At 48.6% G+C, this 26,894-nt stretch overlaps 1 protein-coding gene across 1 annotated transcript in view; it reads left to right on the top strand.

Annotated features, from left to right (window-relative positions):
- The first annotated feature begins 399 nt into the window (after positions 1 to 399).
- Positions 400 to 26,894, top strand: part of FBXO41 (F-box protein 41) — an 82,705-nt gene continuing 56,210 nt past the window's right edge. The window contains exons 1-2 of the mRNA XM_053402121.1: positions 400 to 1,002; positions 20,233 to 21,247. Of these exons, the coding sequence (XP_053258096.1) occupies positions 20,502 to 21,247 (746 nt within the window). The 5' untranslated portion in view covers positions 400 to 1,002; positions 20,233 to 20,501. The remainder of the gene's footprint in view (positions 1,003 to 20,232; positions 21,248 to 26,894) is intronic.

Genomic DNA, 26,894 nt, shown 5'->3' on the forward strand with positions numbered 1-26,894 from the left:
GCAAAGGGGGTGTTTTGCAAAACGTGGAGAGGTTCGCGCTGGCCCTGGTGCTGTGCCGGCTGCCTCCCTGCCCCCCCCCAAAACATGGGCGCTTGGCACTGGGCAGAGACAGAAGGGCAACGGCCTCCCTGGCATCGCAGCCCCGCAGCCAGACGGCGCAGGAGGGGCTGCCATGGAGCAGAGAGGCCGCTTCACAGTGCACAGCCAGCTGGGGTTAGGGGTGCTTGTTGAGTGGAAGGGGGGAGCCCGAGAGCCGTGCCAAACCCCCCTCCCTCCCTCCCTCCCCACCCACCCGCCCTCAGCCTCCTGAGCAGCTGCAAACTCCTTCCTCCAGCCCAGAGAGACCCTTCCAGTTTGGCCTCCCGTATCTCCCCTCCTCCTCTTCCTCCTCCTCCTCGCCCCCCCCGCACCCATTTCCACTCCCCCTCTCTTTTCTCTGTGGCTCCCTTGGAAATGGAGGCACGGAGATTGCAGTCAGCTGATGGGTGCTGCTGAGCTCAGGAAAAGCCTCCCCTCCTCCTTCTCTCTCCATCTCACCGCCTTCTCGGCCTCCCCAGCCCCGACAAAGGGTCTCGCTGTCGCTGGTCCCCCCCCCCAGGGGCGGTTGGGTCAGATTATCCTATCCCGCCTCCCCCCACCGCCACCTCCTTGGAATTGGAGAGAGGTTTTTGGTCTGGCGCGCCTTCCTCGCTCTCTCGCTCTCTCTCTCTGCCTCCTTCCAAAGGCACAGCAGATAAGAGCTGCTACCGCCCTCTCTGGGAAGGAAAGGGATTTCTCCCTCTGTCTCTCCTTTGCAGGACCCAGAACACAGGTATGGACTAAGCAGGAGAGACTGTGCGTCCCCGAGCTCCGTCTCCCCATCCAGGCGCCGCGTGCGAGGAGGGCAGCCAGGACACCTGGGCAGGTGTGCAGCCTCCGCAGACCATCTCCCGCGCCCGCTGCCATCACCTGCTAGCTCCAGGACCTGTGAAAACGGGGAGATCAGGCAGGCCAGCCCTGAAGGTAAGGCTCTCTCTCTGTCTCCCCACGGGCATGCTGTCAGGCTGATGTGCAAAATTCTCTGGGTTGGGAAAAAGCGAAGAGCGAGAAAGGATGCTTCTGCCTTGCTTTGCACAGCGGCGCACGTCTCCTCTCGATGTGGGTGGGTGTTTTGTATTTTCTCCCCCATCGAGGAGCCTGTAAAATGAACAATTTTTCCAACGCTCGGGTCTCTGTGCCAGCCAGGTGTAGGGTTAAAAAAAACCACCCACCCCACACTGGGAGTGGGTTGGAAATGTCACACCGTGGCCTTTGGAGGAGCAGGCAAAATAAGGAGGGGGGCGAATGTGTGGGTCTCTGCTCCCCCATCCCCTGAAATCTTTCGCGTCTTTCCAGGCAGAATGGAAGGATGAAAAGCAAGGAGCAAATTCTAGAGGCGAGGATTGCAGAGGTTTTCTGTGTAGCTCTCCCCGCACAGACCATCCAATTAGCTGACAGTGACTCACAAAACAGAATTCAATACGGACTCCTCTAGTCTCTGCTGTAAGAGGTTCTATTATTCCAGTTTTCTTTTCTTCTCTCTCTCCCCCCTTCCCCTCTATCTGATGTAGCTGGAGAAAAGAAAAGAGCCCCCCCCCCGTCTCCCTCCCTCCCTCCCTCTTCTCCACTCTGCATGTGCAAATTTGCTATCGCAGTATCTCATAGTAACCGTTGCATGAAATCCAGATTGTCGGGAGTGTTATCCATAAGGCAGTTATGAATGCTCGGAGGTGGAGATCTTGCTTTCTGGAGATGCGCCGCCTCAGTTGTAGCTGCACAATCAGAGCCGCCGTGGATGCGGGCCAGCAAGGGTTAACTGGAATGATGGCTGAGTATTAATATTGCAACTAGAGGGTTTGCGAACTACTTTGGGGTCTGTAATAAGCTAGGCGAGAGAGTTTAAGAAGAGCCCTGTGGTTAAGTATGCAAAAAAATAAAAATAAATGGGCGATAAGTTTTCAGAAATATTGTGGAAGGTTTGCATGGTCACAGAAACTCCCCCCGTGATCTATTTTCTCTGGGAGATATTTAATGCAAAACCGACCTTTGTCATGTTTGCATTCTGGTGTGTGTGCGTGGACGGGAGAACCAATATTCCGAAGGAAATTTGCTAAGGAAGAATAAAGCTCCGTTTTCTAGCTAGAAAGGGCTGTAGCTCGCTGGCAGGGCAACTGCTTTGAATGCAGAAGGGCTGGGATCAACCCCTGGAACCTCCAAGTGAGGCTGGAAGACTGTCCTGCCTGAAACCTTTGAGAGCGGCTGCCAGTCAGAGTGGACGGCACTGAATAAGGCAGACAAAGCAGATCCCCAGGTTCCTAGAGCTCACTATTTTGAATTGGAGAAGGCACCGTGCCATCCTTGACTTGTGCCAAGTGCTGTACAGTATGCAAAAGGGACATGGTTTTGCACACAGAGGCTTAGAGTTGAGCAAGTGCAAAGCCTATGGGAGGAATTCCTTTTGGCGGTTCTGCTACCAGGTCCCAAGCAGTGGGTTTCTGTGGAAAGACCAGCTCAGATTTCAGCATCAATGCTCTCAAATCCCATCTCAGTCGTAGTTGCACTGCATCACGGGTTTCCTTGTTTAAGGGGCTGCAGAAACCATCAAAGGGGAAATGTGTGTTTTCAGTCACGGGAAAGAATGTCACTGGGCTCTAAAACATGAGGGAAACATTAGGAAACATTAAGGGAAATCCGGGCGAGGAATTCGTCCCTTTTGGATGGCAATTTTGCTCACTTCAAAGAAAGTTGTTTGGTGCAAAAAGAGTGAGGTGTCAGGAGAAAGAATGGGAAGTTGCCAAATGGTGCTCATTCATGCAAGCAGGTCTCTTAGGCAGAGTCATTGAATATGTGGTCTATTCTGCAATGCCCACGGGATTTTCGTGCTAGAGTTTTGAAGGGATGGAACCAGGGTCTGGGTTATTAAAATCCTTATTTCAAAGGAAGGCGTTAATGTTCAAGGTATGTCATTGCTGCGCCCATGTTACAGATGAGGAACTGAGGCTGAGTGATAACATGCCCAAGTTGGCTGCTCAGCATCTGAGCCAGAATCCTCTCCTTGAAGCCCCTCCAATTGCTCATTTCAAAGCAAAAGCATTTAATACGGTATGCGATTAGGAAAACAATTGTTGTTAGGGCCTTCTTGGTAGTTGTGCCTGCCCTGTGGAATGCCCTCCCACCAGATGTCAGAGATAAACAACTTTCAGAAGAAATCTGAAGGCAGCCCTGCGAAGGGCAGCTCTTAATGTTTGATGTTTTGTTTTATATTCTGTTGGAAGCCAGGTTAGGGTAACCCAGCCAGATGGGTGAGGTACAGGTAATAAATTGTTGTTGCTGTTGGTTTGGAGGGGGGGGACCTCAGATAACAAATCTGTGATTGCTGGAGGCAAAATGGAAATCTGGACCATTTTGGAATCATAGAATTGTAGAAAGGAAAGGGGCTCTCCAGGGGTCATCTAGTCCAACCCCCTGCAATGCAGGAACCACAGCTAACAAACCCCGGACAGATGGCCATGCAAACCCTGTCTAAAAAGCACTAATGAAGTGAAGTCCAGGCCCCCACTTTCCAAGGTAGTTCGAACAGCTTTTAGCATAAAAAAATTCTTCCTAATATATAGCTGCAATCTCCTTCCTTGTCATTTGAAGCCATTGGTTCAGGTCCTGCCCTCCAGAGCAGGAGAAAACAAGCTTGCTCCATCTTCCGCGGGACAACCCTTCAGATATTTGGAGACAGCTATCCTATCATCACAACAAATACACAGGATGCGGGTGGTGCTGTGGGTTAAACCACTGAGCCTAGGGCTTGCCGATCAGAAGGTTGACGGTTCAAATCCCTGCAATGGGGTGAGCTCCCGTTGCTCGGTCCCAGCTCCTGCCAACCTAGCAGTTCGAAAGCACGTCAAAGTGCAAGTAGATAAATAGGTACCACTCCGGCGGGAAGGTAAACAGTGTTTCCGTGCACTGCTCTGGTTCGCCAGAAGCAGCTTAGTCATGCTAGCCACATGACTCGGAAGCTGTACGCCGGCTCCCTCGGCCAATAAAGCGAGATGAGCGCCGCAACCCCAGAGTCGGCCAGGACTGGACCTAATGGTCAGGGGTCCCTTTACCTTTAGCCTATCATCTCTCAGTCTTCTCTTCTCCAAGCTAAATGTTCCACTTTGGACACTCGTCTGCAGACTTCAGAATGTGATGCACCAGTCAAATTCAGCATCTGTGCCGGATGTCACTTACTGGAAGGTCCCTGGGTTAAGCGGTTTTTGTGGCATCCCAGGACGCTGGTTCAAGTTGGTTTCCCTTCCATCTGGTTTTGCCTGTCGAAAAGAGACTGTAAGCCCTTTCAGACAGGGACTGTGTTGTATTTTGCTTGCTCTTCTGATCAAGGGGCAATAGCTACATAGCATACAGTGGTACCTCGGGTTACAGACACTTCAGGTTACAGACTCCACTAACCCAGAAATAGTACCTCAGGTTAAGAACTTTGCTTCAGGATGAGAACAGAAATCATGCTCCGGCGGCGCGGCAGCTGCAGGAGGCCCTACTAGCTAAAGTGGTGCTTCAGGTTAAGGACAGTTTCAGGTTAAGAATGGACCTCCGGAACAAATTAAGTTCTTAACCCGAGGTCTTATGCTATGTCATTTTTGGGAACCTAGGAGTGTGCGTGTCTCTGACACTTTGTCACACTTCCCTGCATTTCACACATTGAATGAGAAGGTGTCTTGTCACAAGTTGTGCTCCATCACATCCGATTCAAGTTCACTTTCTTTCTTTCTTTCTTTCTTTCTTTCTTTCTTTCATTCATTACAGGGGCAGGAGGTTGGTAGCGAAATCGTGCCTTTTCATACTAACCTCTGGGGCTTGTAGTCCCAGGTGGCATTTGGTGAGAGTCTGCCCTAAGTTTGTGCATTTGACTGTTACCAAGCAATACTTGTGGGTCATTCCAACTTGCTGAAGTTATCCTGCCCCCCCCCAGTAAACGTTTTGAGAAAAGGGGGCTTGGGAATGATATCTGCAGGGAGCAGCAATGAGAGTAGACGTTCTAGGCAGGAAGAACTAGATGCAGAAATATATGATGGGGAACACCTTGCTTACTAGCAGAACATGTGAAAATGACCTAGATCAGGGTTCCCCAAACTAAGGCCCGCGGACTGGATAAGGCCCGAGGGACTTGTTTATCCAGCCCACAGCAACCCCTGCTGCCCGCTGCCACTCCCCACTCTTACCGGCGCTGCACCGGAAATAGCTTGTGTGCATGTGCAAGCGTTATTTCCGGTGCACATCTGGGTCAGAGAAGGCCCATGCACAAGCTATTTCCGGTGCTCCTCCGACCTGGAAGTGCGCCGGAAATAGCGTGTGGGCATGCGTATGGGCATGCACTCCCCAACCTGTGGCTCACCGCATGATCGGCGCTGGAGACACCAGCCCGAGGCATGGTAAGTTTGCTGACACCTGATCTAGAGGTCTCGGGGGGCCACAGGCTTAAAATGAATCAACAGTGTGATGCAGCAGCAAAAAAACCCTAATGATGTTCTAGGCTGCATCAACAGAAGTCTAGTGTCCAGATCAAGGGAAGGAATAGTCCCACTCTGTTCTGCCTTGTCCAGACCACACCTGGAGTCCTGTGTCCAGTTCTGGGCACCACAACTTAAGGATGTTGATAATGTAAGCTGGAACGTGTGCAGAGGAGGGCAACCTAAATGATCAAGGGTCTGGAAACTAAGCCTTATGAGGAGTAACTGAAGGAGCTGGGTATGTTTAGCCTGGAGAAGAGGAGACAGAGAGGAGAGATGAGAGCCATCTTCAAATATCTCCAGGGCTGTCACATGGAAGAGGGAGCAAGTTTGTTTTCTCCTGCTCCGGAGGGTAGGACTCGAACCCATGGCTTCAAGTTACAAGGAAGGAGATTCTGATTAAACACCAGGGAAACTTTCTGACTGTAAGAGTTGTTGAAAGCCGCCCGGGGTGGCTGGGGAAACCCAGCCAGATGGGTGGGGTAGAAATAATAAATTGTTGTTGTTGTTGTTGACAGTGGAAAGGTCTCCTTCCTGGGAGGTGGAGTCTCCTTCCTGGAAGGTTTTTAAGCAGAGGTTAGATGGCCCTCTGCCATGGATGCTTGAGCTGAGTTTCCCGCATTGCAGGGGGTTGGACTAGATGACCCTCAGGGTCCCTTCAAACTCTACAATTCCATGCCAAGGCAGACCTTCCTCCTCTTTCTTATCTTCCATAGTAAGTGTTGCTGGCTAAAACTCTCTCGCTGGTGCCCAGAAGGAATTGTTTTCTCTGACCGAGGACCACTGGGCCCATTATTCCAGCGGGTGCAGAATGCTGCAGCAAGGCTCCTCACGGGGTCCCTGCCATGGGAGCATATTCACCCAGTGCTTTTCAAGCTGCACTGGCTGCCAGTGGAGTATCAGGTCAGGTTCAAGGTGCTGGTTTTGACCTTTAAAGCCCTTTGTGGCTTAGGGCCCTCGTATCTATGGGACTGCCTCTCCTGGTCTGCCCCGCAGAGGAGCTTAAGGTCCATGAGCAACCATAGTTTAGAGGTCCCGGGCCCTAAGTCAGACTATCCTATACCAGGGCCAGGGCCTTCTCAGTGATAGCTCCGACCTGGTGGAATGCTCTGTCCCATGAGACCAGGGCCCTGCAGGATTTAACTTCCTTCCACAGGGCCTGTAAGACAGAGCTATTCCGCCTGGCTTTCAACTTCAACTTAGCCTGATCTTTTATTCCCCTTCCTTCCCTCCCCCTCCCCTTTTTATGAAGATCACCTGCTCTGGGATCCCACAGCTAATTCTCCCCTGGTCTCCTCGCTGGCCCAAATAGGACTCATTTAGCCAGCTAGCCCTGGTGATCATCTAATGTTTATTGGATGGATTTTCCCCCTAAATTGATTTTTGAATTCTGAATTTATTGTTATTCACATTTTATAATGTATTTCATGCTGTTTTCTGTTGCATCAATTAAGTGTTTTAAATTTGTTGTTAGCCACCCTGAGCCCGGTTTTTGAACTGGGAAGGGTGGGGTATAAATAAAATTATTATTATTATTATTATTCAGCTAAAGCAAACACAAGACAAACGTCCATAAGGGCTTCATAAAAGAGAAAGCTCTCCACATATTTGCAAAGATCTTTCAACATCTCAAATGAGCATGCTGGCATCAAATATGCCAGCAGCATTGAAAAATCAGCCGTCAGATCACAAATACGTGAATGTAGGGCACGCTCGGCATGCAAATAAACATTTATGAAGTCTCCGTATATTAATTCAGAGTAATTGCGCCATACAACCAGGGTTTCTCAGCTCTAGAACTCGTAGACATACAGTGAAGCTCAATGCCGGAAGATTCAGGGCAGATGAAGGAAAGTCCTTCACACCGTGCATAGACAGACTATGGAACTCCCTGCCACAAGGGGAATGATGGCTTTAAAAGAGGATTAGATGAATTTATGGGAGAGGAGAGAGCTATCAGAGGCTACTAGACACAATGGCTCAGCTCTGCCTCCACAGTCGGGGCCAGCAATGCTTCTGAATACCAGCTGCAGGAAACTGCAGGAGGGCAGATCTGCTCCTGTGTTCGAATCCTGCTTGCGAGTTTCCCACAGGCATCTAGTTGGCGACTGCGAGGTCAGGATGCTGGCCTAGATGGACCATGGCCCTGATCCAGCAGGTTGGCATTACCTTTTTATGCTCCAGCCGACAGTGAGGTCTTTCCACAGCTCTGCTTCCCCAGCCAGGGCCTTTTCAGTACTGGCCCCGACTTGGTGGAACGCTCTCTCACAAGAGACTTTACATCTTTTCACAGGGCCTGCAAGACAGAGCTGGTCCGCCTGGCCTTTGGTTTGGACTCAGTCTGACCCTTACGTTTCCCTCCCCTTTATGATTTTTACTTTTAAAATGAGGCTGTATTTTAAATTGCATTTTAACCTGAATTTTAATTTTCTTTTTCTTTTTTTTCTTTATTATGTTTTTACTGAAATTTTATTGATGTTAGCTGCCCTGAGCCTAGCTTTGGCCAGAGAGGGCGGGGTATAAATAAAATTTTTTATTATTATTATTATTATTATTATTATTATTATTATTATTACATGACATCCTGTTCGCCAGAGGTTCGAATGACCTCGCTCAGGACTAGCTGCATGCAAAGCCCACGCTCTACCACTGAGAGCTACAGCCCCTCCCCTACTTTAATTTTAGCTCCATTGACTGCAATGAGAAAAAATGCATGACAAACGCTGCCACTCTCACTGCGACCAGTGGGACTGATAGTGGACTTGGCATGGTTTGCAGTGATGACCCAGTTCCCCCTATAATAATAATAATAATAATAATAATAATAATAATAATAATAATAATAATTGTATTTATACCCCGCCATTCCCAGTGCAAAAACTGGGCTCAGGGCAGCTAACAACAAATTTAAAACACTTAATTGTAAAAGCAGCATAAAATGCAGTATAAAAACATGAATAATAATAAAATTCAAAATTCATAAATTCATAAATCAATTTAGGGGAAATCCATCTAATAAGCATTAGATAATCCCCAGGGCTAGCTGGCTGAATTGGTCCTACTTGGGCCAGCGAGGAGGCCAGGGGAGAATTAGCTGTGGGGTCTCAGAGAGGGTGATCTTCATAAAAGGGGAGGGAAGGGAAGGGAAATAAAAGATCAGGCTGAATTCAAATTAAAGGCCAGGCGGAATAGCTCTGTCTTACAGACCCTGCAGAAGGAGGTTAAATCCTGCAGGGCCCTGGTCTCCTGGGACAGAGCATCCTACCAGGTCGGAGCCACCACTGAGAAGGCCCTGGCTCTGGTGGAGGATAGTCTGATTTCCTTAGGGCCTGGTACCTCTAAACTATGGTTGTTCATGGACCTTAAGGTCCTCTGCGGGGCAGACCAGGAGAGGCGGTCCTGTAGGGCTTTAAAGGCCAAGACCAGCAGAAGATTCGGACCCCAATTTCCCCAGCAAAAACGATCAGGTAGCAGGAGAGACCCTTCTCTGCTAGAAGCCCCTTGAGAAAACTACCAGTCAGAATGGGGAATTAATTTATATCCAACCTTTTCCTCCAAGGAGGTCAAGGCAGCGTACATGGTTCTCCAGTCCTCACACAACAACCCTGTGAGGTAGGTTAGGCTGAGAGGTCACCCAGAGAGCTTCGCGATCTCTCAGGTCCTGATCCACGCAGGAATCACAGAACTGCAGAGTTGGAAGGGACCCCGAGGGTCATGTAGACCAACCCGCAGGAATGCATTCATCTCAACTGGATTGTACATGACAGGTGGCTGCCCAAACTCTGCTTGGCAGGGGGTTGGACTAGATGACCCTAGGGTCCCTTCCAACTCTACAATTCGATGATTCTATGAATAATCAAGGCAGACTCTTGTTTCCTTGCCGGGGAGCAAAATCCCAGGTTTTCTTCCCACCTTCCGCTTTCTTGTCTCTATGTGCCGTTCACATTTCCATGACAACCCTTTTCACCTGTCGTCTTCTTCCAGGCATAACAATTTAGCGCTTCCTCCGTACACCTGGGCAATTGGGTCTCCATCGCTCAGGACTGGGGTGCATGCAGCAGGTCGGGTGTGTGATTTCCTAGAGCAGGGTGGTGCCCCCCCGGACGCTGCTGAACTATAACTCCCAGCAGAACCCCACCTGGCATGGGAGCTTCAGTCCAAATATGACCAGTGGGTTGGGGCACCATGTTGGCTACCCCTGCCCTAGAATCTCCAGGAGGCCTGAGATCTTGGAGGGTGAATGCCAGTCGGTTTAGAGTACCATTGAATTGTCGAGTTGAAAGGATCCCCGCAAGGAACGTCTAGGGCAACACTCATGAACATGATAGCCATGTTCAAATATATAAAAGGATGTCACAGAGAGGAGGGAGAAAGGTTGTTTTCTGCTGCTCCAGAGAAGCGGACACGGAGCAATGGATCCAAACTACAAGAAAGAAGATTCCACCTAAACATTAGGAAGAACTTCCTGACAGTAAGAGCTGTTTGACAGTGGAATTTGCTGCCAAGGAGTGTGGTGGAGTCTCCTTCTTTGGAGGTCTTTAAGCAGAGGCTTGACAACCATATGTCAGGAGTGCTCTGATGGTGTTTCCTGCTTGGCAGGGGGTTGGACTCGATGGCCCTTGTGGTCTCTTCCAACTCTATGATTCTATGATTCTATGACTCGCAATACAGGAATCACAGCTAAAGATTCCTTGACAGTTGCCCATCTAGCGAAGGGGTGTCAATCACACAACAGCAGACTTTGATAACCTTTCATAATATGGCACCCTTTATAAGGAGAAAATTTGGCATCCCCAAATCGATCATCTGTATTATGGGTCCTCTCAATTTTGTACCCTTCCAGGCACTTGGAACTGCACACATTGCCCTCAGTCCAGTGCTCCACCACCTTCTGAGGCTAATAGCCTCCCAAAGTCCTTCCTGATGTTGAGTCAGAATCTCCTTCCTTGTTATTTGAATCCAGTGCTTTTTTCCCATTAAAAAATGTTTAGGGGTACTCTAATTTTGACTCAGGACGCGGGTGGTGCTGTGGGTTAAACCACAGAGCCTAGGACTTGCCGATCAGAAGGTCGGCGGTTCGAATCCCCATGACGGGGTGAGCTCCCGTTGCTCGGTCCCTGCTCCTGCCAACCTAGCAGTTCGAAAGCACGTCAAAGTGCAAGTAGATAAATAGGTACCACTCTGGCGGGGAGGTAAATGGTGTTTCCGTGCACTGTGACTGTGCGCCAAAAGTGGCTTAGTCATGCTGGCCACATGACCCAGAAGCTGCACGCCAGCTCCCTCAGCCAGTAAAGCGAGATGAGCTCCGCAACCCCAGAGTCGGCCACGACTAATGGTCAGGGGTCCCTTTACCTCTTTAATTTTGACTCAAGAAAATCACCATTTTATAGTTCAAATCAGGGGAAATAAATACAGTAAATAGACAAAAGTACAAAGAACATGCATTACCTCATATTACACAGCTGACAGCTCACAGTATCTTCCATATTGGCATGAGGTTGTGTGTGCTAACATCTTCCCAATTTCTCTGATTGCTGTCGGTGTCCATCACCAGATGTCGTCCTTTCAAATAGTTAGTCATTTTACTATGGAAGTGAGTGCTGGACCATAAAGAAGGCTGATCGCCGAAGAATCGATGCTTTTGAATTCTGGTGCTGGAGGAGACTCTTGAGAGTCCCATGGACTGCAAGAAGATCAAACCTATCTATTCTGAAGGAAATCAGCCCTGAAAGCTCACTGGAAGGACAGATCCTGAAGCTGAGGCTCCAAGACTTTGGCCACCTCATGAGAAGAGAAGACTCCCTGGAAAAGACCCTGATGTTGGGAAAGATGGAGGGCACAAGGAGAAGGGGATGACAGAGGACGAGATGGTGCGACAGTGTTCTCGAAGCTACAAACATGAGTTTGACCAAACTGCGGGAGGCAGTGGAAGACAGGAGTGCCTGGCGTGCTCTCGTCCAGGGGGTCACGAGGAGTCGGATACGACTAAACGACTAAACAACAACAACACTCTTATTAAAATACTGCCCCTCAACAAGGCCAGACTTTCATCAGTAAAACACCGCACATCCACATTCCATACTGCTTCACACATTAAACGCTTGCTTCCATCTGAGACTCAGGAAACACCGGGAAAGGTAAGGAAGCCGCCATCAAAGGTGGCAACAATGAATCTGACCAATCATCGTACTAGATTCCAACTCCTACTTCACATATTAAACACCCGCTTCCATCTGAGACTCAGGGAATACCATGACAGGAAATGAGGCTGCTATCGGGGTAGCAACAGAACTGACGATTCACCATGCTAGAGAAGAAACTAACAATTTTATTTTATTTTTAGTTTCTTCTCCCGTCAGAGTCACAAAATGGTTAGGGTTATGTGTACCCCTGCACCCCTCCCCCCAGAAAAAAGCACTGTTTGAATCCATTGGTTCGTGTCCTACCTTCTGGAGCAACAGAAAGCAAGTTTAGCTTGTATCAGCTAAACCTCCACATCCCTGGGACTTCCAAGGTTTGATGACAGTGCTTAGGGACCTCATGCCCAGGGCCAAATCATAGAACTGTCAAGTTGGAAGGGACCACAAGGGCCTTATAGTCCAATTCCCTGCAATGCCGGAATCTTTTGCCCATTGTGGGGCTCAAACGCACAACCCTGAGATCCTTCCGTCTCTCGGACGGCCACCCATTCCCTTGGCTACGTTGACTGTAATCCAAGGGAAATCGGAGGACCCCCTGGGCTGGGCCGCTACATACAGTATTGACCTAGACAAGAGCTTTCCAAACTGTGTGTTGTGACACGTTAGTGTGTCAGCAGCAGTGTGTACAGTGGCGGCGCAACAGGGGGGCGGAGAGCAGTGCGCCTCGGGTGCCATGTCTGTGAGGGTGACAAGAAGGAACCCACGGGGGCTTGTGGCGGCGCGAGCAGCTATCGCGCCGTTGCCGCATGTGGAGGGTCCTCCGTTCGCGGCTGCAGCCACGAGCAGAGGATCCTGGCGCCAGTGGCAAACGCTATGTACAGCGCATGTGCGGCGTCGCTACATACGGCACATGTGTCGTACGTAGTGACGCCGCTCATGCGCTGTACATATTGACGCCTCTCCCCGGGTGTCACGACGCCTTCGTTCACCCCATAGTGTGTATGTAGGTTTGTTGCACAAACGCTCCCCGCGCTCTTCCCGGGACTGGAAAGGGGCCGGTTTAAACCTCCGGTTTGCTAGTAAAACTGAATTACTGCGTCGCAAAATGATGCATGTCTAAAAAGCCCGCCACCAACATGAAAAGTTTGGAAAGCTCTGACCCAGACCAGTGGTTTTCAAAGGGCGTGGTGGGGCAGGAGAGGGCGGCAACTGTGGTGCGGAGATTCAAGGACAATCAAAGAAACATTTGAACATTTCAGTGCAGCATAGTATAGCATCTAAATTTTTATTATTTGCGGAATATGGATCAATACCTTTTCAAAATGAGAGCGAGAGCCTCCAGTGATACCGAGGCCAATCCTAGCTGCGTTTTCCGATGTATTTCTTATTGGTAGAAAATTTGGCGTAGTACAAGGAAATGTTTATTCTGAAAGCTTTATACCTACAGAACACACCTCTATCCTCCAGGTAAGCCAGAGGCACTTCTGCATTTTGTGGTTTTTTTTCCAGCCAGGACAGGAAGAGGGTCTGGGGCAGGGACAGTGTTGGCTGTGATAGCCCCAAGGGCCCGGTAGATGGGTCTGGGGGTGGGGACACAGTTTGTCCACAGGTCTGAGGTTGCCGACCTGATATAATAGAAAAACAGCCCAGGGAATCCATAGTTTGGATGTTAACAGATCATTACTATTCCTTGATGAGTTCCCTTGCTGGAGAAGCCCATCTTCCCTGCTCGTGTTTTAGCTTGGAGACCAGTTAAAGGTTTGTTTGCAGAAGGTCTTTGGGGTTTGCGGTCTGAGAAGTAGCTCCCAGGCTGCGTTTTGAACGCAGAAATGCACATTAGCGAAACTAATGGTTGCTGCAAATGGGAAGAAGTGAAGGATTTTGAGTGCTTTGTTAGTTTAGAAGGCTCTGCATGGTGATTAGTGGCCATAAAGATTGATTCTGCCCCAATCCTACACACCTTTCCCTCTCCAATAAGTGGAGATACTCCTCTGTAATACTAAAATGAATACACATCCCTACCTTGGGGAAAAGGCAATTGGTGGGGGAAGGCTCAATAGAGGTGTGTAAAATTGTGCACGATGTAGAGGAGGTGGAGGAACAAAAAAATTTCTCCCCCATAGAATTGTAGAGTTGGAAGGGACCCCAATGGTCATGTAACTCAACCCCTGGGAATGCAGGAATCTCAGCTAAAGCATCCATGACAGACGGCCATCTAACCTCTGCTTAAAAACAGAGTTTTTAATCATAGTTTAGAGGTCCCGGGCCCTAAGGAAGTCAGATTATCCTCCACCAGTGATGGCTCCGACCTGGTGGCATGCTCTGTCCCATGAGACCAGGGCCCTGCAGAATTTAACTTCCTTCCGCAGGGCCTGTAAGACAGAGCTATTCCGCCTGGCTTTCAACTTGAACTTAACCTGATCTTTTATTCCCCTTCCTTCCTTCCCTCCCCCTCCCCTTTTTATGAAGATCACCTGCTCTGGGATCCCACAGCTAATTCTCCCCTGGCCTCCTCGCTGGCCCAAATAGGACTAATTCAGCCAGCTAGTCCTGGGGATCATCTAATGTTTATTGGATGGATTTTCTCCCTAAATTGATTTTTGAATTCTAAATTTATTGTTATTTGTGTTTTATACTGTATTTTATGCTGTTTTTTGTTGCATCAATTAAGTGTTTTAAATTTGTAGTTAGGTGCCCTGAGCCTGGTTTTCTGAACTGGGAAGGGCGGGGTATAAATAAAAAATTATTATTATTATTATTATTATTATTATTATTATTATTATTATTAAAAAAACCTCCAAGGAAGGAGAGTTGCAACATTAGATCTCACAGACATTCAAGGATGCTGAGTGCCAGGAGAGTCAGGACAGCTATCAGGAAGTTCTTCATCAGGCAGCGCACAGTTAAAGTACAGAACTCCCTGCCACTGGAAGCAGTGATGGTACCAACTTGGGTGGCTTTAAAAGAGGAACAGACAAATTCATGGAGGAGGAGAGGGCTGTTGATGGCTACTAGCCATGTCTATGTTCTGCCTCCACAGTGGGAGCGTCAACAACGTCTAGGCAACACGATGACCATATACATACGTAATAGACAATCTATAGAATTCCTTCAAAGCATAAAAAGTTCAAAATGAAATCTTGAGTCTCAAAGTCTCTGAAAGTCTTTAAATGAAGCGAGGTACCAAACTCTGTATGATGAAATATAAGCTGTGAAGCTTTGTGTATTCAGCAGACATGATGTCCAACACTGAACAGTGATTCCGGATATTGACTACTGTTTCATAAAATTCTTCGTCAGCATGGTGGGTGGATATAGAATGCTTCATAAACTGAAAATAAAATTTCACAGACGATGACCTGCATGCACATATCACTTTACAAAAGTTATAAACTATAATACAAACAGAAATGAAAAAGAGTACGTGCCCCAATCTTATTTCGAATGAATGAAAATATCAAATGCTGTGGAACAGTGCTCATGTAATAATGTAGCCACTGCTACTAACAATATTTTTTGAGAAACATATAAACCCAGCTTCTATAAAGATTGTCTATTACGTATGTCTATGGTCGCCGTGTTGCCTAGACATTGTTGACGTTCTCTTTGCAACACAGGGGTTTGGCTGCTCTTGTGTTCGAATCCTGCTTGCTGGTCTTCAACAGGCATCTGGTTGGCCTCTGTGAGAACAGAATACTAGACTAGATGGACAACTGGCCTGATCCAGTGGGTCTTCTTGTGTCCTTATGCTCATTCTGCCCTCCCGGCTGAGGTCACACAGTATATTTTTGTCAGGCGCGTTTTACCCAGGAATTTGCTCTTTTTGCTGACATTGTTGGAGCTCTTGGCGTCTCTGTAGCTCTTGCTGATGCATCAAACAAGTTGCAGAGCCCAGAATTAAAGTGTTGCTCCAGATTTTGTCAAAACCACCAACCCTTGGTCTCTGCAACACATGTGTAGGTTAGTTGTAGTTTTACCTGACTACAGGATACAACATCCTGATTTTTTTGCATTCAATTATATAAGCTATACTGCAGGACTTGTAGGTTATATCCTGATGGGTGTAATATTGGTAGCTGGAATTTTCTTGCCTTTCCTTGGGGTTTTATGGGTTGTTTTCAGCCCTAAAATGGAGCTGTTCTTTTTAAAGTCCAATAAACAGATCACTTAATTTATAACAGACCTTTTGCAGTCCATCGCTTCTTTAACTATCAATGGCTCAAAGCTTTGCGGTTTCCTTAAGTGGGTGGGAAGATCTTGTAGCATGATTAAAAGGGTGATTAAGTATTGAAATAGCGGGTGACAGCGTTGCCTGTTTTTTCTTTTCTTTTTTTAAAGGAAAGCAAAACCCGTGAACAGCATATTTCAGGAAGCCAGTTTGAAAACCTGACTCGGTTATGGATAAACTAAGGGAAACAAGGGCGGAATTTTTAAAATGAAGCCAAGTTTGTGCTTCAATCCGCCTTGCAAGATAGAGAGAGGAATAAAATGCAAATGGTTTTCATCATGGGTAGGCAAACTAAGGCCCAGGGGCCGGATCCGGCCCAATCGCCTTCTAAATCCGTCCCACGGATGGTCTGGGAATCAGTGTGTTTTTACATGAGTACGATGTGTCCTTTTATTTTAAATGCATCTCTGGGTTATTTGTGGGGCCAGCCTGGTGTTTTTACATGGGTAGAATGTGTGCTTTTATTTAAAATGCGTCTCTGGGTTATTTGTGCGGCATAGGAATTCATTCGTTTCCCCCAAAAAAATATAGTCCGGCCCCCCACAAGGTCTGAGGGACAGTGGACTGGCCCCCTGCTGAAAAGGTTTGCTGACCCCGGGGTCTGTCAACGGGTGAGCTATGGGCAGGACAGAGCAGGGATTGGCAGTTTGTTGCCCCAGTCATGATGAATTGCACTCCATCCCACCACTCAGGGCTAGGCTGAGCCTTGGGGGGCGGCCGGTAAGACAGGGAGACTCCATTGCACTGTGGGGCTGAAGCTCAGACTACACACCCCACTGCCTGCAACAGGATTCCTGAATGTTGGAAGATTCGGGACAGATACAAGGAAGCGCAGCGCAGTTGAACTACGGAACTCACTGCTACAAGATGGCCACCTAGACAAATTCATGGGGGGTATTGATGGCTATTAGCTAGGATGATTCCGTGCTGCCTCCACAATGCTTCACAATTCCAGCAGCTAAATAATAATAATAATAATAATAATAATAATAATAATAATAATAATAATAATAAATTTTATTTATACCCCGCCCTCCCCGGCCAGAGCTGGGCTCAGGGCGGCTAACACCAATAAAATCACAGTACAAACATAATAGGGGGGAAAGGGGGGGGACCAATTTAAAATACAGGTTAAAATGCAATTTAAAATGCAGCCTCATTTTAAAAGTAAAAATCATAAAGGTGAGGGAAACATAAGGGTCAGACCGAGTCCAAACCAAAGGCCAGGCGGAACAGTTCCATCTTGCAGGCCCTGCGGAAAGATGTCAAGTCCCGCAGGGCCCTAGTCTCTTGTGACAGAGCGTTCCACCACGTCGGGGCCAGTGCTGAAAAGGCCCTGGCCCTAGTGGAGACCAATCTAACCACCTTAAGGCTCGGGACCTCCAAAGTGTTGTTATTTGTGGACCTCAAGGTCCTCTGCAGGGCGTACCAGGAGAGGCGGTTCCATAGGTATGTGGGTCCTAGGCCATTGGCCTGACCCTGCAGGCTATTCTTATGTCCAGTGGAGCTTGCCTGCTATTTCCAGGGATATTGAAAAACAAACAGGCAGGAATAATGATTGATCCGCGCTGTATGCTTGACATGCTTACCTTGCGATGGAGGCCAGCTCAGCTGTCTGAGGTCTGGGAAGGAAAGGGCTTGCAGTTTTCGCTTGGCATCCTTCATCCCTCATCCCTCGCCTCTTTGCCATTCCCGTCAGGTGCCTCAGCTCACAGGTCAGCGCTGATAATCCTGCTTACTTTGACAGCAACAGGGAGAAGATCTGGCCTCACTGTACGCGACTTGAGAGAGGCAGGCTCTCCTGTTTACTGTGTTGGCTTTGCAGTAATTGCATTGTGGTTTTAAGCAAGGAGCTCTTTCCGTTCTGCTTTTCCCCAGTGAAGGATGGAGGAGAAATTTGCTTCAGTTCATGGTATTCAGAAGGACCTGCCTCATTCTCACGTTGGGAAGCGATACGCAAACTGACAACACAGGCATTCTTTCAAAAGAGCACTTCCCTGAATTTTGTAACGCAGCTCTGCAACAAAAAATGTTGAGGGAAAGCATTTTCACATTGCATGCATTTGCAGAAACGTCGTATAATGCATGTTATACACAGAGAAAACATGGCAAAAATGTGAAGGTTGGGCAAATCAGCATACAAAAACGTGTAGATTAGGAGAAATTTGCACTAGGACCCAGGCGAACATTCGTAAGGTCTTAAAAGTAATTCGCAGGAACTGAACGGAAGATTGGGAAGACCAGAAAGGGAGAGAAAAAGTATCTTCCAGATTTATCCAGCTGGCCAGTTCCAGAGTTACTCTACGGAACTCCCTGCCACAAGAGGCAGAGAAACCTAGATAGCTTCAAAGAGAATTAGACACATTCATGGAAGGAGAGAAGGCTATTGATGCCTACTAGTCAGGAGGGATACGCCCTGCCGTTGCTGTCAGAGGCTGTGGCGTTTGCCCGTTCGTTTGAAAATGTCTGTACAGGGGGGGGAGAAAGGGTGTAATACGTAGACCAATAGGAAAGCCGGAGGCGGAGCCTACCTGTTTATAAAAGGGTTTGGCCCGAGGTTTTGGTGTGGGTAGTTGGTTGGTTTTAGTGGGTTGGTTGGTTGGTTGGTTGGTTGGTTGGTTGGTTGGGAAAGGCAGTTGGAAACAGAGACACAGTGCAGTTGTTTCTTGTGTGATGATCTCCTCCTACCGGTCCACAATAGAAAGTGTCCTTTCCTACTGCATCACAGTGTGGTACGCTGGTTTGACATCATCTGATAGGTAGTGCCTACAGAGGGTAGTGAATACAGCACAAGATATTATGGGCTGTCCCGTGAATCCGCTGGATGAAAGAGCAGAAGAACGTTGCCTCAAGAGAGTGAAGAAAATCCTCAGGGATGATTCACACCCTGGCCGGCACTTTCTTGATCTCCTGCCCTCGGGCAGAAGATATGGAAGCATGATTAGTCGCACCAACAGGGTAAAGAACAGCTTCTATCCGTGGGCTGTTAGGCTGCTGAATGGAAAGATAACAACAGGGCAACTGACTTTCAGGTTTGGTGTGTGTGCGTCAGTAAATGAGGGGAATTAAGACTAAGAGAGCTGGGTGGTGGGTGCTCCTGTAATCTCACTGTATACAAGTTGTACAAGTGACAATAAAGTATTTCAATAGAAGAGATAGAGACAGGATAAAATAAGACTAAGAAGGTAAAGAGTAACAACGTTTGGAATGCCGTAAAAGTTTGTTTGTGTCTGAAATAAAATACACTCTTCTTTATTTACTTGAGAACCTGACTGAGACTGAAGTGATTTTACCAGGGAGGATCTGGTTGCTGGCAGCAGATTAGTGGTGTATGGGTCAATAGTCCATGAGACGACCGGGGGCTCCGTACGAACACCACAGAGGCAGCAATGTTTCTGGGAACCGCAGGACAGGAGAGTGTTTTCAGGCCGTGTTTGAAGGTTTTCCTCTCTGGGCCACAGTAAGAAGAGACTGCTGGTCTAGGTGGGCCATTGGCTAGGGTTGCCATATTTCCAAAAGCGAAAATCCTGGGGGAAATCCGCCAAAATCTACACTTCTGACACGGGTTGCCATATGTCCGGATTTTTCCAGACATTTCAGCAATTTCCGCCCGGACACTGTATCTGACAGTCGAATCCTGGCTACGTCAGGGAAATTCCAGGTGTATGGCAACCCTATCATGGGTCTCATCCAGCAGACTCCCCTGATCTTCCCAAGATCCACCACTGGATCAGGCATGGAGAGTCCTCCCCTCCCTTCGGTAACTTCACAGATAAGAATTAACAGGCAGTTGATAGAGTTCTAGTCTTTTTATTATAGCATCACATTGCGAACACAAATATGCAGCTCTCCGCAACGAGGGCAGTTGGCTACTCTAAATCCTCCTTCCAGCTTCCACAACCTTTTTCAGTGCCAACGGGAAGTTCCTCCCTCCCTCTGACTCCTTTGCTATCTGATACATTTGGACCTCTGAGTCCTTGGTGAGGGGGGTGTTACCCACGCTCTCAAGAGACGTCTCAACTAGCTGCCCCCTCCATTCTGGTTCTGTTGTCACTATATCAAAACTGGGCAACTCCTCCCTAAGCTGTTCGGCTCTGTCTCTCTCTCTCTCTGCTTCTGAACACACTGTGGATGGGGGGGGGCGATTCTTCCCCCTCCAGCTGTTCATCGGAGAGAAGCTAGTCTGTCATAGAATGCATTCCCCAGTCCTCGTCTTCAGACCATTCCCTGACAACCATAGATTCACAGCTGGCAAGGACAGGAGAGGGCAGTCTCAGGAGACTCAGGGCGGGTAACAAGGCCCCCGATTCCCAGGAAATGCTGACTTTCTTCTCTCTTCCAGTGCTGCCCGCTGTGCCCGATGCTGACCAGACCTCCTGCAGTCTCTCTGGGTCACCCTCTGGGATTCTCGCCCTCCACGCCTATGCCAGCCTGCCCCTAACCAGCAATGATCTTGTGGAACTGGCCGCCCGCCCCACCGCGCCCCCTTCCCCACTGCTACTCCTGCCCTACTCCTCCTGCTGCCCGCATGCCTGCACCATGACAGGGGCCCGGCAGCTGGATTCCTGCGGAGGAGGGCTGCGTGGCCAGGAGCGTGGCTCGGGCTGAGGGATGGCCTCACTGGACCTGCCCTACCGCTGTCCGCGTTGCGGGGAACACAAGCGATTCCGGAGCCTGTCCTCCCTGCGGGCTCACCTGGAGTACAACCACACCTACGAGACTCTCTATGTCCTCTCCAAAACCAACAGCATCTGCGATGCCACCGTTTTCCCCCTGGCGTCCGACACCACCCTCCTGACGCCCGCTGCCCGCCGGGACATCTTTGAGAGCACCTCCTTCCAGGGCAAGGAGCAGCGCTTCACCTGCGACCTCATCGCCACCGCCACCACCGAGGAACTGGACCCTACCTCTTCGCCCCTTGCCTCCCGCTACGTCCACGAGATCGAAATCCCCCTGACTGAGATCTTCACCCGCAAGGCCATGACCTCGGCCACCACGCCTCCCGCCGCTGCGGCCGCCGCAGTGGCTGCCGTCGACGCGGCCTACGAGGAAGGCCTGACCCGCCTCAAGATCCGGGCCTTTGAGAAGCTGGAGGTGGACAAGCGGCTGGAGAAGCTGACCGAGGAAGTGGAGCAAAAGATCGCCTCCCAAGTCGGCCGGCTCCAGGTGGAGCTGGACCGCAAGAGCTCGGAGCTGGAGAAGGCCAAGCAGGAGAGCATCCGGCTCAGCCGGGAGAAGCAGGAGCTGGAGGAGAGGGCCGTGGAGCTGTCCCGCCAGGTGGACGTCAGCGTGGAGATGCTGGCCTCCCTCAAGCAAGACCTGGTGCAGAAGGAGCAGGAGCTGAGCCGCAAACAACAGTGAGTGATGGTTTCTGTGGTGTCAGGGGGTCTGCTAAAGAGGGGGGTGGGTTTGAACCTGAGGCTCACGGGCCTGATCCATCTTCCTTCACCCCATCTTCTGATTTTGCCAATAGTGGCAGAGAAAAATGGAAGTAGCATTGAGGAAGGCAGAGAGGTTTAAACACAGGAAGGGAGGAATCATGGACTGGTTGGATGCAGAAGAGTGGTGGGAAGAAACAGTTGGGGGACCACCAAGGGAAGAAGGCTCAGAGCCTGGGGAAAGGTGGTGGGACGACAGTGAGTGGTCAGAGGGAGAGGACTGGGAAGAGGATGTGTCAGAAGCTGAAGCGGTAACAGGGCTTAGTGAGCAGGGAGTGTCTGTGGCAGAGAGCAGCCCAGAATCAGAGGCAGGAGAGGAGGAGGAGACAGGTCAAGAAACAGAGATGAGTCACGCTGATGAAGAGTCACAGGTATTTCCCCCTCCTGCTGCGACCAGATCCCCACCCCCAGTCTCCCAGAACCAGAAGAGGCATGAAAAGGGCAGAGGAGAGATTGGCTGCACACAGGCACAGTCTCAGATTGCTTGGGGGAAACCCTGGAGACTTAGATGGCCGTGGGGAGACCTTCAGTCTCAGCAACTTCTGAAGATGAGTTGCTGCACTCCTGTGCAGATCCTGATTGTACTAAAAAAGAGTTAACTCCAATTGGCATGGTGTCATTTACTGCTGGCTCACTCCTGGTGGAAGGAAGGAGGAAGGGTGGGAGGGAAGGAAGGAGGGGGAGTGGATACAGAGTAATAGCAGAAGTTGCTTTGCACCAGATTTGTCCAGTCAGCCCAAGATTGTCCCTTCCAGCCTTTCCCAACCCAGATGATGTGCCCTCCAAATGTTGTTGGACTACTCCAGGGGTCGGCAACGTGTGGCCCACAGGCCAGATGTGGCCCACGAAGACCGTTTTGCCAGCCCATGAGCTGCTCGTGAACCAAGCCGCCCACTCAGCGAGTCCCCTATGTGCTGTGCTAAACCGGCGCAGAGCGGCACAGGGACTTAGAATCATAGAATCATAGAGTTGTAAGAGACCACAAGGGCCATCGAGTCCAACCCCCTGCCAAACAGGAAACACCATCAGAGCACTCCTGACATATGGTTGTCAAGTCTCTGCTTAAAGACCTCCAAAGAAGGAGACTCCACCACACTCCTTGGCAGCAAATTCCACTGTCAAACAGCTCTTACTGTCAGGAAGTTCTTCCTAATGTTTAGGTGGAATCTTCTTTCTTGTAGTTTGGATCCATTGCTCCGTGTCCGCTTCTCTGGAGCAGCAGAAAACAACCTTTCTCCCTCCTCTATGTGACATCCTTTTATATATTTGAACATGGCTATCATATCACCCCTTAACCTCCTCTTCTCCAGGCTAAACATGCCCAGCTCCCTTAGCCGTTCCTCATAAGGCATTGTTTCCAGGCCTTTGACCATTTTGGTTGCCCTCCTCTGGACACGTTCCAGTTTGTCAGTGTGTCCTTCTTGAACTGTGGTGCCCAGAACTGGACACAGTACTCCAGGTGAGGTCTGACCAGAGCAGAATACAGAGCCAGTGTGGTGTAGGGGTTAAGAGTGGTAGTCTCGTAATCTGGGGAACCGGGTTCGTGTCTCCGCTCCTCCACATGCAGCTGCTGGGTGACCTTGGGCCAGTCACACTTCTCTGAAGTCTCTCAGCCCCACTCACCTCACAGAGTGTTTGTTGTGGGGGAAGAAGGGAAAGGAGAATGTTAGCTGCTTTGAGACTCCTTAAAGGGAGTGAAAGGCGGGATATCAAATCCAAACTCCTCCTCTTCTTCTTCTTCTTCCCTTGATCTAGATGCTATACTCCTATTGATGCAGCCCAGAATTGCATTGGCTTTTTTAGCTGCCGCGTCACACTGTTGGCTCATGTCAAGTTTGTGGTCAACCAAGACTCCTAGATCCTTTTCACATGTACTGCTCTCAAGCCAGGTGTCACCCATCTTGTATTTGTGCCTCTCATTTTTTTTGCCCAAGTGCAATACTTTACATTTCTCCCTGTTAAAATTCATCTTGTTTGTTTTGGCCCACTTCTCTACTTGCCAAGCAGCACCGGAGATCAAGTCTGCACATGTCCAGATGCCGAAAACTGCTTCTGCGCAAGCGTAATTTTTGGCACTGCGGACATGCACAGACGCGATTTCCGGTGTCGCGCTGCGCCAGTCTGGCCCAAGGAAAATCTCCGTGGGAGTGATCCGGCCCATGGCCAGTAAACCTACTACTCAAAGGAAACAGAAGAAGCATGGACTAATGGTTTTACCTGGTATGATCCTGCTTCCTAGGCTCTCTCCGAATGTAGAGCCTCGAGCCAATATAAAGGGTTAGTCACCCCTGTGTTAAAGGATGCCGCAAGGCAGAAAGGTAACACTTGACACCACTTTTCAAAATTAACCTGTGGAACATAAAAACATGCTTATGTAATAAAAACCTGTTCAATAGAAAAGTAATACACAATCAATATTAGAATCAGTCAAGCAGAGGGAGGTTTTTTAATAAAAAAAATATTACATATAGCAATACAAATATTTGAGAGACACAGTTATGAACCATGGCTTGCCTGTTTGGCATCATATGGTCCACAACTTTGGAAATGATGCAGAGCAGAGAAAGGGGTTTTGCAGAGAGATAAATCATGCAGCTAGTCCATAAGTTCATGACTGGTGCTCAGAGATCTGCCTTGGTTGCCAATCTGCTACCGGGTCAGGTTCAAGGTGTTAGTATATAAAGCTCTTAATAAACTGGGGCAAGTTTACTTACGAGTTTCACCTTCAATCAGTGAAATGCCACGTGATTCCTGTTCCACATTTGTAAGAACCCAATCACTGAGCGTGGTAGCTAAGGGACTTTGGAACTCCCTGCCTGTTGATATCAAGCTGGTGCCTTCACCGTATTCTTTTCATCTGCATTTGCAGAACCAAAATGGCACCAGCCTGGGCAGTGTGTCTGGAGGTCCTGGGCTGCCCATACGGCAAGACCCCTCTCTTGGCCACGCTGATGGGGCCCAAAGGAAAGCAGAGCAAGATGTTTGGCACCAGCTTCGCTGCAGGAGTCACTGGAAGGAGGTGTACAAGGGACCATCCAACTGCCTTAGGGACTCCGCTCCAGATTTCTGTAGGGCTCGTTGTTGTTTAGTCATTTAGTCGTGTCCGCCTCTTCGTGACCCCCTGGACCAGAGCACGCCAGGCCCTCCTGTCTTCCACTGCCTCCCGCAGTTTGGTCAAACTCATGCTGGTAGCTTCGAGAACACTGTCCCACCATCTCATCCTCTGTCATCCCCTTCTCCTTGTGCCCTCCATCTTTCCCAACATCAGGGTCTTTTCCAGGGAGTCTTCTCTTCTCATGAGGTGGCCAAAGTATTGGAGCCTCAGCTTCAGGATCTGTCCTTTTGCAGGGGTCACTTCTACCCTTTTCTTCTTCTGAAGATGTCCCACAAGGCAGTGGGCGCAGATTTTTCCTCAGGGGTTTACTCCCAAAGCCTTTCTCACAAATATTTATAGCCTCGAGGCTATAAATGGAGGTTTAGTTCAGAGTTTTCCTAGCTGGGCTACCTTCCCAGGTTGACAAGCCCCTATCTTGCCCCTCTTTTCATCTCCTGCTAAAACCATTCTAGTTTTGACAATCCTACCCAGATGCTTACAAAGTTAATTTGTTTTAGTATTTTGACTTTTTGTAAGTTTTAAAGTAGAGTTGTAATTTTTTATAGTTTTTATATTTTTTGTAAACCGCTAAATAAATAATGATTTAACAGAAGGAGAAGATAGCGGTCAATAATAAGTCCTGCAATACAATCAGTTCCAGCTAAAAATCATACGTTGCAGAAAATTGCCATCCACAAGTTTGTCTTTTGACATAAGTCATGAATGACCGCCAAGTAGCCTCACAGTCTATAGCTTTGGCTTCTCTCTTGGAAACTTGTAAAGGATGAGTGAGTTTTCTAGATATCACAAGAAACAAGACCTTCTTAAACCAGGTATCAAGGGGGGAAACCCAGTTAGACTCCATCCCTGGGCAATGGTTAGTTGAGTGGTGACAGGCAGAAGTTTTTCTTTTTAAGAAAAGTTTAAAGCAGTCACTGGGGCTGGATTTAGGTTTGATGAGGCTCTAAGCTACTGAAGGTAATGGGGCCCTGTATATGTCCAGCTGTCCTTTGTCAACAACAAATTGTCACTGTTTTTTTGTGCCAAATATATGTTGTAGGGACGCGGGTGGCTCTATGGGTAAAACCTCAGCACCTAGGACTTGCCGATTGCATGGTCGGCGGTTCGAATCCCCGTGGCGGGGTGAGCTCCCGCCGTTCGGTCCCAGCTCCTGCCCACCTAGCAGTTCGAAAGCACCCTTAAGTGCAAGTAGATAAATAGGGACCGCTTACCAGCGGGAAGGTAAACGGCATTCCGTGTGCTGCGCTGGTGCAGGCTCGCCAGAGCAGCTTCGTCACGCTGGCCACGTGACCCGGAAGTGTCTCCGGACAGCGCTGGCCCCCGGCCTCTTAAGTGAGATGGGCGCACAACCCTAGAGTCTGACACGACTGGCCCGTACGGGCAGGGGTACCTTTACCTTTACCTTTATATGCTATATGGTAATTGATGGACCTAATAGGAATCGAAAGCCATTTGCACATAACAAAATATGTATTTTATCAAAGTAATTGATATAGCAATGAGCAAACCAGTGATATTTTAGGGAGCAGGCTAGCAGGCAGGGCCCATGACTTACACCATAGGCGCCTACACAACACAAAACACTGTTGGTGTATGTAGGTTTTATTTTATTTGTTTTTTATCTTATATTTTGGAAATGTAAATCCAGGTTGTTGTTTTCCTTTAATTTTTTTTTTGGGGGGGCAAGAGTGTGGGGCCCTAAGCTATAGCTTGTTTAACTTATACATAAATCCAACACTGGCTGGCACAGAGGCTAAATGAGGGATTTTGATTTATTTATTTTACTTATTTCATAAAAGTTATACACTGCTTGATTGTTGAAAAAGAAAGGTTTATATCAGCTAAAACAGTTTGTAGAAAAATCTACAAACCTACTTTAATTCAAAGCAGAATATTGAATCATATTGCCATTTCCCCATGGTGTCAAAATAAGAGGATGGGGCCAGATTCATAGTCTTCGGAGAGAAATGTCTTGGCATCACAAAGCCTGCATGAAACTCTCTTCCGCTTTCCCTGCCCAGCAAAAGCCTGCTCATTCTTTTCAGCGAGAGCCTGCAGTACACCTGCGTCAGAGTGCAGAAGGCAACCAGCTTTTCTTGGGGAAATCCTTTTGGGTGGCCTCCCTCTCGGGCGGCTTCACGAAGAAAGCAGATAATGTGGGAAGGCACACAGGGGTGGAATTAATATTTGCATGATCTTAAGTAGAAAGATATCTGAGGAAATGGAGAATCAGAGGCAATAATCCCGCCTAAGAAAATATGGACTGAAATTTAATGATCCCAAGGCGCTCTGAGTATCGCTCCTCTCTCGAGTATCAGCCCAAACAAACAGTCATCACACATTCTCTTAGATGGGATTATTGCACCTCACTCTGAATTTTCTCCGGTATTTCCAGCTTGCTCAAATATTCATTCTGGCCCTGTTTGCTTTTTCAGACTTTCTTCTCTTTGT

Source organism: Podarcis raffonei, chromosome 9, assembly GCF_027172205.1.
Source record: "Podarcis raffonei isolate rPodRaf1 chromosome 9, rPodRaf1.pri, whole genome shotgun sequence".
Lineage (NCBI taxonomy): Eukaryota > Metazoa > Chordata > Lepidosauria > Squamata > Lacertidae > Podarcis > Podarcis raffonei.